Genomic DNA, 10562 nt, shown 5'->3' on the forward strand with positions numbered 1-10562 from the left:
TTGTCCTTTTAGATTTTTCAGTGTTTAGAACTTCATCTAGTAAAACATCGTCACCACGTGGTGAGCCACTGTTACTTCTTTGCAATCCAGCAGTGACATCGTTAGAATTACCAATCCCAAGTGTCGGCGGAGTCTCACTAGTAATTTGAACTTCGTTCTCGTTTTCTTTCTCAAGGCCTTTCATCGCACTTTCAACTTTAGTTATTAATGTCAGAGCCTCTATTACTTTCTCCGTATTCATACCCTTATCCATTTACAAAGAGATATGATAATTTCATATGAGAATTGATTCGTATAAATGTATTTAATCAAATATATATTGTTAATATTAGAAATTTAAAATATTTAAAAATATAAAATACCGATTAATTTTATTATTTCAAATAAATTACTATTAAATTTATAATACTCGATTATTAATAATAGATTATTCTTTATATTTTACAATGAATTAGAAACATCTATACACATTTCATTTATGTTTATAGCTATATGAATGGTTGCTATTTTATTTAAGATTATATGAAAATGTAAGCATCTTGAAGTTTTATTAAACATTTTATAATTATAAATAAATCTATTAATATAATTTTGAATCATATTTTTTATTTTGTCTTAAGTTATACTTTTTTAGGGAATATAGTGTATATCAATAGTGTATTCTTACTTTGTTTATAGACTCATCTTGTCCGTCTTTGAAACGATCCTTCGGTAAATTACTTAGTATTTCACGCTGTTTTTTCCTACTTTCGTAATTAGATAGTTGATTTTTATATTCTTGAAGTTTAGCTCGTATCACTTCTCCAGAGTCGACTTTTTGTTCATTAACTGTTTTTCTAAAAACACCTTCTTCGGAACTGCCATTATCTTCCTCGCCACTGTTTTCGAAAACTCCATGAGTGCCACCACTCTGACAATAATATATAATTATACAATAATTTTTTAATAAAACAAAAATAATTATTTCAATAATAAATCGTGTAATTTTGAAATGGTATTTTTCATTACATTATAAAATATTGAATTTTTAATTTAATAAAGTTATAATAATTTACAACATTGAATAAGTTAGTAATTTGATTTATTATTATTTTTTTTACGTAAATATATTATAAATATATATTAATATATTCATTTTTCTTTTAATTTCAATAATTATAAATGATAATATAGCAGCCTTTAAAAATATAATAAATATCATTTTAAATATTCGAATTGTACAATTATTGTATTTCGTAAATACCATATTATATCCTTCTAAAATTCATACTTACTTTTAAATTAACAGTGTGTTGGTCTTTCTTGCGCATAATATTTTCTAAACGATCAAAATCATGTCGAGCTCCATCTAGTTTGCGTAATTTTCTTTCATCCAAATCATCTCTCTCCTCTTCTTTGTGACGAATATTTTTACGCAACGTTAAGCGTTTCTGTGTAGTTCGTTGCAGCCTAAGTGATGGTTTTCTTTCTTCAACAGAATTGACATCCGTGGTCTCCCGATTATTTTCATCTTCTGAGGTTGAATCTATATCTCCGTCAGATTCTTCGAAACGTCTATTTATTTTTCTTAGTGGATTTTTATCCGGAATTTCATCAACGTGACCCATACATGATTTTACCTGCAAATAATAGAACAATTAACTAGAGTTTAAATTTGATTGTATCAAAAATACAATTATATCTGATTTTTGTTCATAAAGACAGATGATTTATGAATTTTTTACTATTATTATGAGCATAAATTGAAATTTAATAAAGTAAAGAATTAAAATTCAATATTTAATTTAATTTTTTATTTTTATATGATGAGAATAAGAATACAAATTATTAATGATTAAAAGAAATACTGTACGAATAAATTTATGTTATGCGTATATCGATTGAATTTGAAAATAAATTGACAATAATAAGTGTTAAGAAATAAAACTATAAAATTTTGCCTGAATACCTAATTTCACTATTCAATAAGTCAGAGTAATAGTTTGGAAACAAATTTGTCTTATAATTTTTTATTAATAAAATTGCTTGCTTACTATTAACATCGATTATCAATAAAAGTAGATTTCGTTACGGCGTTCATTGATGAATTAGTAGTAGTTGGATGGGAAGGAAATACTTATGAGGATGATCATAATTTATAGAGCATGTGCGATTTTTTGAAAGGACATGTCATGTTTTGCTCCTTACATAAGTAGTTTGATTAGGTTTGGGATATAATTGTATCTATGGTACAATTAAACGATTATTATATTATATAAATCTAATTTTAAATGTTACTTGCTTTAAGACCAGGTAGGACCCAAAATCCGATTCCGCCAGATGGTAATTTCAGTTTTACACCTTTTTCCGCGTTGGAAATTGCTGGTTGCACATCAGGTACTTCTTTTTCATCAATAAGATTGAGCGGCTCGTTATTTAACAGAACAGTTCTACAATATTGAAATAATAGCTTTTAATAAATTATTGCATTATCGTATTATCGCTAATAGTTAATATGTATTAAAAAAATATTAACTTAACGATAGATTCATAGATTAATGTATGAATGGTATAAAATTTTAATCATGTTAAAGATTATAATATAAGTTTGCCTATAATGGATATTGGACTTACTCAGAAAACATTCGGTTTGGAGCGTCATAGCCAGGCAGTAAAATATACTTGTGTATAACTTTTAGTTTGATCCCTTTCAGACTCGCAGTAATTTTAGAAGGCGTGAGATTAATACCGAAAACTGTTAATGAACCTTTTTCATATTTGGACGATGGATTTGTGCATTGACTGTAAAAATGCACGTGGGTACGATTGCCTGTTGTAATTTTTGTATCTAGTACTTCACGACCAACTAGCATTTTATGTAGAATTGATACCCAATAATCCTATATTTGCAGATTATTTGATTATAGTAATTTTACTATTAAACATAAAATAAATACAATAAAATAATTTTATTTTATTAATTAACAATGTTTGAGAATTTTATTGATACTTTATTTTAAAGATACTTCTTACTTCTAATAAATTAGTAGTACGAACTACAAATAAATTTCGAATAATTGTAAAAAAAAGTATAATTTTATTTAATAAAAAATCACTTGATTTAAATTTAACTATTTTTTGTAAATATAGTAACATATTAAATGTGTATTTATTATATTAAACGTAACAAATATATTTATTAGAATGTTTTATATGGATAACAACTGTAATTTAAAAGAGTATCTATAACGTACGTTAATAATGAGTTAAAATATGTTTAATTTAGAAAATTACGAAAATTTGCCATGGAAAAATGATAAATATGTAATAATATTTTATACATATAGTTTATATAAAATGGTACATAATTTATTTATAATGCTTTAATCAACATTTACATTCAGTTTTAGTTCTAAATAAATTCTAGTTATAAAAAACTTCATTAAAAATCATTAATACTGTCAATTTTTAATTTATAGAAAGTACAAGTATGTTTTTATTATGAACAATTAAATTAATTTGATAACCGCTGCTTTCATTTTAGATTTTATTTTAGATATTATTTAGATTTCCATTTTAGATGATATTATTTGAGAAAAATTTATAAAATATATAAAAAAAAAAAAATTACTGGTGTAGATCGGAAGGGATTAGAATTGTCAGGCTGCCTCATAATCACTTGTAGACCGAGTTTCGCCGAATTTCCCAATCGTCGTGCCCATACCAGTGCTCCCAGAAATTGTTGTTTGCATTCTTCTGGTCTCGATTCCGCTATAAATAAAGATATTAGCATATTTACTTGTAAGAGAAATATAACAAAATATTGCCTTCAGTATTACCAATCCACAATGGTTTTTTTGAGATGTGACGTCCGGCTGCTCTGTAAAAGGCATCCTTGTCGAACGCAAGATTGTCGTAATGCATGGATACTCCATCAGCTTCCAAACTTATGCTTGCAAAATCTCTAAATAGATGCGGACATAGATTATCGTGTAATTGTAAAGTTATATTAATTGTCTTTACGAGTAGAAATTTTTGGTGTTCGATAATTTTGTTTAGACTAATTACATATTTTATATTATTATTTTACATATATGATATTTAATAATTTTATTATACTTTTTAAATAAATTTAGTTCATTAAGTTTTACGTATTATTTCTTATATATTATGTATTGTCTCATTATTTCTTATGTATTATATATTATTATCGTAGAACTGAAATGTTGTATGATATAGTATATTAGAGTTTAATCGAATAAAACGATGTATTGAATATGTTTTTAAAAATAAATTCCATGTAGTTCTGGATTTGAATTATCATATTTTGGTAAAGTAAACTAGTTTTTATACTTTAATAACGTTGTCTATAATAATGCAATGACAAATTGAAAAAGTTTGAAATTTTATGCAAGACAAAATATATAATAATAACATATATTTTATACTCATTATGTATATTCTATAATAAATTTTCTAAATAATTTCCTTACTTTTCTGTAACAGGAGTACTGTTTTAGAAACAAATTAAATTATTTAAAGTATTCTAAATAATTGAATGCTTTAGTAATGTTTAATTGTAGAACACATATTTTTTCATTCGTTTTAATCTTATATATAAAATGACTTTAATTCTCTTTTCTTTATTTTATTTCAATTCGGGTTTTAAAATAAATATGTTCTTACTAGTATACGCATTGTTACCAGCTTTGTCTATTTAACATACAAACTATTAAGTTTTACATTCCTATGATAATAAGATAAAACTATTATAATATATCAATAATGGTTGTAAATAAAAGTTCTTGATTATTCGTGATTATCAATAAATTCTTAAGGATTTAAAGTGAGGATTACATTTAATAGGTAAACTATATAAATGCAGATTTAAATTAATCTCTCAATTCATAAAAGACTGCAGGATGTTGATTTTCAAGTGAAATTGATAAACTTACGGGTGCCAAGTCACGGCCGAAAGAGATCCACTCGCAGCATTAAAATAGTCTTGAAGGTACTGCTGTTGTTGTCTGGTCTTATAGGTGACGACATCTGGACCAACTATCATTCCACGCTCGGCGTAGCGCGGAAACGCGTCTAACATGTTGCGCAAACGCTGGACGTCACGACCCAGCTCCGCACCTCTCACGTCGCAGCGTGTCTGACACTCTGTTATTATGAGAACCAAATGTACACAACTGTCCTTATACAATTTATGATTTCTTGATGGAAATACTAATAAAGGTGTATTTTATAAATATTTGTCTAATTATATTTATATATCAGATGTTATATATAATGCAGTTATTTAACAGATTTTTCATATAACGACAAATGTAAATATCTAACAGGATTTCACTGATTTTAAGCATATTGATTGAAGCGATACGTTGAAAATAATATTTGATTATTATTTCGTATCTTGTTTATATAGATTTTACAGTAATATGCAGTTTCAAAAATTTGAATATTTCTTGTTTAATATTAAAAAGTATTTTTTAAAAGTACAAGGTACTTATTTACCTATCGATTATATAGTACCATAGTTAAACAATTGATTGAATTACATAGTTGATAACGAAATTATTGAGAATTCTAAAATTTGAAAATAGTTTTCCTTTCTCAAATTAATTTAACATAGTATTGAATGAGGCATAATTTACAAAAACATAGACATATTTAAATATATTTATAATAATAAGATAAGTTATTAATGATAAAGACATGTATTTTTAATATCGACTTGTTACATGTCGTAATTTCGTATATAATTATCATCTCTACACCATTCAAAGGTATTGAATTAAGGAATGACATTTGTCCACAGTTTAGCTTGCTTTAATCATTCTTTTACTATCTAACTAGCAATTATTAAACGATATCTGGAAGTTATATTTATAATTTAAGATTTAAGGATCAGGAAAATGAGGCAAGTATCGTATTAAATTTTTAGAGCAATTTTCTATTTCTAACTTTTATTTTAAGTTAAAATATATTATTTATTGTGATAATGGTATTTACGCATTTATTTTGATTAATAATATATTAATAAACGATTTTCAAAAAATAAATTGTAATTAATATATACATTGAAGTAATTCATATTTACTTGCTTAAAATATTTATAAAAATGATTATCTTTAATTAGTAATGAAAATAACTTTCAAATATTAATATTGAATATTTAGTGTTTTATTGTATTTAAATATTAAAGAAAATGTATTTATTAATTATACGAAAAATTGTTATTTCATAAGATGTCATTAAATAAAAACTAATTTAGATTTTTTTACGAAAATAATATAATGTATTAATCTAATATATATTATTAAATGCCTAATTAATATTGAGCAATAATTTATATTAAATTTATTTATGTATAAATTAATATTGTATGTATATAGAGGAATAGATAATGTTGATTCATAATAATGTTGATTATAATATTTGTTTATTTAACACCAATAATGAAGTCAATATAATTAATTATTTATTAGTAGATGGTAAAAATCAATAAATATAAGTGTTAGAAAACTTGTTTTGATATATATAATATATTTAATTTTATTAATAATATTTAATTATATGCGCAGAAAATTAGTGCCCAATATGTTATAACGTAATATCGAACATCATATAAACAAAAATTAGATAATTTTAATATTATTTTAAATAAAAGAGTAAACTATTATAATAAATGTAATCAGTTGGGATAAAAAAAATTACATTGGTAATTATTACAGGCTGTAATAAAATGTAACACTTACCATAGCCTAGCTGCCAACTAATATTATAGCCCATATGATCGCTAAAAGAAATGAGATCAAGAGCATTTCTTGGATCCCAGAACGAGGTTCGGGCATTGTTACCATTATTACTGCTTTCAGATTGTTGTGGTGCGAGACATGCAATTATGTCTAAGCCAGAACTTTCTGCCCATTGGTGCACCTGAATCCAGTGCTTTTCTACAAATGATAATGTACTTTTTCAAGAGCTTATAAATTAATCATTTGATATTTAAAGTAATATGTTTTTAATGAATTTAGATATATACTCTAACCGATATAGTGAATTTATTATAACCTCTATGCATGTGGTATTATACAACATGGAAATATTATTAGTGAACACATACGAAGAATCATCTTTTTTCAGATCATTTAGGTTTCATATCTTTTTTTTATCATCCTTAAAGGTAATTATTATGAGTAGTTTATTTTATTTTAATTTTTTCATTTAATTAACAAATATGTTAAATTCCATTATTTTATATTTTCAGAAAATTAAAATAAGAAAATATTAGCAGAAACAATTAAAATATAGAAAACATGAAGTATTTTTAAAATTATATAAATAATTTATTATTGAAATTACATTAATTATTATACAAATTATTGAACGTATGTTATAAATTGTAAATATAATAAAATTTTATATTTCACTTTTTAAAAATCTCTATAGTTTTTAAATAAAATTAAAATTTTGAATTGATATATATTATAAAAGACTTCAATGTACAAAATTTAAATGTTCTGTGTTAAAAAACGAAAAATATGTGAAGAAAGTGTAGAATTTCGGAAATTGAAAAATTCTTACTGTTTATCTTTGTATATCATATCGATAATTATTTAATACAATACTCGCAGTTGCTCGTCAAAATAAATATAAATTCAGCTAATAAAGAGCTGTAATAAAATTTCTATGGGAACGAGTAGGAATTTACTTAGTGAATGTGTCGCAGATATGGTAAATTGTATATCGTATCCTATTAGCTATTTTAAATTTGCGAGATAAAGATATATATCATGTGATGTTCTTCTATCATAAGAAATGCCTTATCTCTTGCATTTGATTTCGACGAAACGGTACTAATTATATAAAGAGAATTACTATTCAAGTTAAGCAATAGTCAGGTCATCGTCGGAGGATTCGTTTCATTAAGGACATACCTATAATCTATTCCAAGACTGCAATATATAAATCATTCACATATTTATCTTATCGTTATTATCGTATATAAAATAGTCATTATTTGATAATATTTTATTTTAATTTTTTTTCTAAAGATTTCTTCTATTATTTATTTATTATGATTCTAGTTTAACAATTTTATAAACTGTTTAATTAATATAGTTATTTGGTTTAGATACAAGAAAATTTTTCTGATTAAATTGAAATATTAAAAAAAATTCTTTATAAAGTACAGCGGTATCAATATTTGATTTAATTAAATAATTTTAATAACTTTATACGTAAAATTATTACATTATGATGGCGCAAAATGTCAGAAAAAATGTTCTGCTTCGAAAAATATAAGGGATAGATTTACTATTTTTCTCGGCCATTGAAAGTAAACAAAATAAAAGAAAACGAAGTGTATTTTGTTTGTTCGATATTACTTGTAGTAATTGTATATACAGATAGAAATTTTATAAATAGAATATGTCTAAATAAGATAATGAAAAATTAAATGAACCTAAAAAATATTATCTTGAATTCGTTGTTCTTCATTAAAATATATTTAAAATACTAAGAAACGATTAAATGCTATATAAGCTTATAGAATTTATGAATTAGTTTTTTTTTTAATAAATTATATAATTTGAGTAACCTACCTGAAAACGTGTAACCTGGATCTAACTGTAATTCTTTCGGATACAAGCCACGTTCAAAAATGTATGAATTACTTCGAGGACCACCAATGCGAACATAAGCTGGTGCAAGAGCTTTTGCCATACTCGTCGTTTTCTCAACATCACTGTTAATGGAATTTCATAAATAAATCTTTAAAAGATAATGGTATTATTATACTTTTATAAGTAAGTTTTTGTAAAAAGTTTCAGAATATTTAAAAACTTTAAGGTATTTTTTACTTTAACACACACACACACACACATATATATATATATAAATGAAAATAGTAACACTATATTATAACTTAATTTCATATTTTATTATCTGCATAATCCATAAACATATTAATTACCTTAGAGAGTTACTATTAAATAATGAAACTGGATCTAATGTGATGCTTAAAAATTTTTCGCTAACAACAGCAATTGGTTTCTTAAGATTAATATTTAGTGTCATATCATCTGATACCACCATGCCGATAAATAAAGCGAAAATTTTTAGTGTATAAATACAAATATTTATATCTTTATTACCCGCCATTCTATAGTTTATATACTATTCTAACTACAGAAGTTTTTTTAAAAATAATATATTACAAAAATCACATAATAAACTATAATATTAAAGTAAAACTGCTCGTCGCGACGTCCACTTTAATACTGTTCATTTATCAATCAAAGAAAGACTGGAGACGGAATGGTATTTACCAAAATTCCTGAGACCGCAATGTGATTTAGAAATTGGCATTTTGCTTAATTGCATAAGGTTTGGAATCTAGGTCGACAGTGACTTGATTAAATCTGATTTTGCATACGTGGTGAAAAAAATATTGGATCAGATATCTGCATGAGTACTTTAAAAATTACGAGAAATAAAGTGCAGTTATTTGAATTATATTATAACCTAGATTCTATATTATTAACGTCCTAAATTATAAAAATAAGAAACTAATTTAGTGATTTAATTAATACTTAAATCGACCTATTTCGATTATAAAACAAATAATTACTAATATTGTTTATAGAACATAAATTTTATTTTTTTCTAATGATATTATTTGCATTTCTATGTACAACTATTATTTTTGACAATAATATAAGTTTGTACGATTTTCAAAATAGATTTATACAGAAATTTATATACGAATTATTAGTATATAATAAAATTACAAAAATTATGTTTAAAATAACATAAATTGTTTAAAATAAATATTTTAAAAATAAATTTAATCGAGCTAAACCCATTGGCGAAAAAAATAAACGCGTACACTATGTTAGTAAGAAAATTGAATTTTATTATTCTGGTAGTGGTTAATACTAAATAACATAAAATCTTATTATTTAACTTTTTTATTATTATCAATATTATTGTTTCATATTTTTATTTAGTTATTTCGAAATATATATATATACATATATTTTGTAAGAGTACTTATACGTACATATTTATATAGTAATAAAAGCTATAACGGTGAGGTATCTCCGAATTCATATTTTTTTATTATTCATCTCTTGTTTCAATTGATTAAATTATCTGTTCTTTTAATGGCTTTGGTTTCGGTATTTTGTATAAAAGTAAAATCGTTACTTTTTTTCTGTATTACATATTCGATATAAATATATTTATATATTGATATGAAAAAAGAATGAAGGCAATAAGTTTATAATATAAAATCCCATTAATAATAAAGTAATATGTACTTACCTTCTTTTTTTGTATCTTATGCAATATTAAAAGTTTTTTTACCCCTTTCTACGTTTGAACAAATTTAAACGTGAGTTAAGTAACAATATTTTCAATTATTATATAGAATATTAAACTGTTCTATATGTATAAAAATATTAAATAAGTCAAATACATTAAAAACAAAAATGAGAGCTTATAAATTTCGATTTAAGTAAAAATAAGTTTCACTTAAATGTATATTGTATTCATTGGACTTCTTTTTAAAT

General features: G+C 23.9%; 1 protein-coding gene across 1 annotated transcript in view; it reads right to left on the reverse strand.

Annotated features, from left to right (window-relative positions):
• Nucleotides 1-9084, reverse strand: part of LOC105364207 (uncharacterized) — a 14283-nt gene extending 5199 nt beyond the window's left edge. The window contains exons 1-11 of the mRNA XM_011502095.1: nt 8963-9084; nt 8592-8734; nt 6744-6941; nt 4935-5145; nt 3819-3943; nt 3611-3750; nt 2614-2879; nt 2282-2429; nt 1275-1619; nt 659-910; nt 112-244 (exon numbers count right to left, since the gene is read on the reverse strand). Of these exons, the coding sequence (XP_011500397.1) occupies nt 112-244; nt 659-910; nt 1275-1619; nt 2282-2429; nt 2614-2879; nt 3611-3750; nt 3819-3943; nt 4935-5145; nt 6744-6941; nt 8592-8734; nt 8963-9084 (2083 nt within the window). The remainder of the gene's footprint in view (nt 1-111; nt 245-658; nt 911-1274; nt 1620-2281; nt 2430-2613; nt 2880-3610; nt 3751-3818; nt 3944-4934; nt 5146-6743; nt 6942-8591; nt 8735-8962) is intronic.
• Nucleotides 9085-10562: the final 1478 nt, after the last annotated feature.

Source organism: Ceratosolen solmsi, unplaced genomic scaffold (assembly GCF_000503995.2).
Source record: "Ceratosolen solmsi marchali unplaced genomic scaffold, CerSol_1.0 scaffold10, whole genome shotgun sequence".
Classification (NCBI taxonomy): domain Eukaryota; kingdom Metazoa; phylum Arthropoda; class Insecta; order Hymenoptera; family Agaonidae; genus Ceratosolen; species Ceratosolen solmsi.